This window comes from Montipora foliosa, chromosome 2 (assembly GCF_036669935.1).
Source record: "Montipora foliosa isolate CH-2021 chromosome 2, ASM3666993v2, whole genome shotgun sequence".
Lineage (NCBI taxonomy): Eukaryota > Metazoa > Cnidaria > Anthozoa > Scleractinia > Acroporidae > Montipora > Montipora foliosa.
In genome coordinates, this window is record NC_090870.1 from 1,890,561 (window position 1) to 1,893,060 (window position 2,500).

The following is a 2,500-nucleotide window of genomic DNA, read 5'->3' on the forward strand; positions in this document are numbered from 1 at the left end:
CGAGAGTTTTGATTGGCTAAGACATCATGGGTTATGAGCCATTATACCATGATCTACAAACACGGCAAGCATATGCGTGATTTTTTGGGCCTTTTTATTTTTATTGTAGTCTAGTTTTCTATTTTTTGGGGGCGTTTTTAATAAAACAATTATTCCACTCGCGCTTGTTGGATATGAGATCATTATAGCCAACTCGGCGCTACGCGCCTCGTTGGCTATCTATGATCTCATGTCCAACGCCCGCTAATGGAAAATTTTATAACCTTATATACCCCTATGTACCCATGTATACCCTTATATACCCCACTATACCCTTGTACACCCTTATATACCACTATATACCCATGTATACCCCTTAATACCCCTTTAAGGGCATACATGGGTATATAGGACTAATTATCAAATACACTATAAATACCTTATATTTAAATACATAATAATAGGAGATACAGAAAGTACTTACCTCATTGAAACATATGCTGTATTCAGTGAGTGTATGTGGGCTCATGTTAGAGCATCACGTGACAAATGTCAACCGTTTGTGTTCCGACAGGGAGCGAGCGAGTTAGCTCAAATCTGGTAGGTAATCATTTTATAACTGCCTTTTAAGGCCATTTTCGTCTACAGAGGCCACCAGGCTGGCATCATTAAGCTACAATGTGGGTATAGGCAAGCCTTTGAAAGAAAACAGAGGCGAGAGATAGTTTCATGCAGACTGGGACGCCTAAAATGCTCTGTTGTAAAAATGGCGGTTCACGAGTGAAGTTGTCTCTCTGGCCTTTCTGTGGACGAATTACAGGACCTACTGGAAAGCTAAAACCTTCAATCGATGCGTTATTTTGCTGGTAGGACTGGGTGGCCCAACACCTATGAAAAAAACTATGAAATGAGAATCGGGAGTCTTCCCTTGTCATGGAATGGCAGAATTACCCAAAATTCTTTTTGGGCATGAGCGAGGCAACTTAAGAAGCACGAGACTGGCCCTCATCGAATGGCCGAAGCGCGGCCAGAGGAAATGATTTCTAGCCAGATACTCAGGAGTAGGCCTGGTGTGTGCCATTAATGTAGATTTTGGATTTCTGAACAAATGTTTATCATAGAAAATTCGCGACAAAGTTGTGCTTTCATTTCGCTGTAATTGTCGTGTCAAAGAAACGGTATAATAACGTATATAAGACAATAACGATATTTATATTTGCAGATTACCTGTCCTCTTACTACGAAAGTCAAGCTCGACATCTTTATGCAATAAGCGCATTCAAAATTTCCTCATATTACTTGATAGAAGTATGCGGGTTTTTTTTTGTTTTGTTTTTTTTTGCTTTTTTATTTTTGAAAAAAAGGTTTTTCTGCTTATATGAAAAATACGTTTTCTCTCCCGTCCCTTTCTTATGGATGATGTTCGCGGAAATTACATTCTGTTCCTCAAGAAACCTAGAACAACCAGTTATGGTCCTAGTTCTCTTTTTTCTTACGTATCAGCTAACTTGCGGAATACGCTACCTGATTTTATCCGTACCTATGAGTTTACTGAATTTAAAAGAGAATCCAGGGCCGCATTTTGTACAGCGGCTTTTCTTTTTAATGAATATATCTTTAAATATTATGTAGTTAGTAGGTATCTGTATATGTTATGTATTTTAGCTGTAAATGTAATGTCTTGAAGATATTACCTCCTGTAGTTATTCGGAAAAAGCTTATGACTGTATGTATGTTACCTTTAGGAGGGCGCATGCGCACACTTTGTAATCTGCGACTCCAGTGCTTACCATATGACAGATAAAATGACTTTTCTCTTGAATATATAAGCCATCTAATTCTTACGCTATATTGACAAGGGCGGTTTGGAGCTGCGAGTAGGCGTGGGATTTGTCACATATGGTTTAGGGGCCGACGTATCTCTCCCTCAATGCCGTACCGGGAGGCAAGGTCGGTAGCAGAAAGCAGGGAAGGGCCAACTGCGTCCAAAAGCGATCGCACGGGCCGAAATCCCGGGATGACTCGTTTGGTACGACGCTCCAGCGCCGGTGTCTGGAGGTACTGCGTTTTTCTCTCTTGTTCAAACGTTCCGTCAGCGCATGCGCAAATGTTCTGGCTCTTCGATACCTAGCCTACCAAAAAAAATTAACATGCTGGTTTCTTTTTTTTTTTTTTTTTTTGTGCCAGCAATTGACATTTCAGTTGATTTTATAGGCATAAACGTAACGTAAGAACCGTGCGTGTCTGGTCTTGTCCTAGACAGAGGCGAGAGATAGTTTCATGCAGACTGGGACGCCTAAAATGCTTTGTTGTAAACATGGCGGTTCACGAGTGAAGTTGTCTCTCTGGCCTTTCTGTGGACGAATTCCAGGACCTACTGGAAAGCTAAAACCTTTAATCGATGCGTTATTTTGCTGGTAGGACTGGGTGGCCCAACACTTATGAAAAAAACTATGAAATGAGAATCGGGAGTCTTCCCTTGTCATGGAATGGCAGAATTACCGAGAATTCTTTTTAGGCA

At 40.8% G+C, this 2,500-nt stretch overlaps 1 protein-coding gene across 1 annotated transcript in view; it reads right to left on the reverse strand.

The window, feature by feature from the left end:
* Positions 1-881, reverse strand: part of LOC137991994 (3-hydroxy-3-methylglutaryl-coenzyme A reductase-like) — a 30,923-nt gene extending 30,042 nt beyond the window's left edge. The window contains exon 1 of the mRNA XM_068837025.1: positions 464-881. Within this exon, the coding sequence (XP_068693126.1) occupies positions 464-508 (45 nt within the window). The 5' untranslated portion in view covers positions 509-881. The remainder of the gene's footprint in view (positions 1-463) is intronic.
* Between the last annotated feature and the right edge of the window lie 1,619 nt (positions 882-2,500).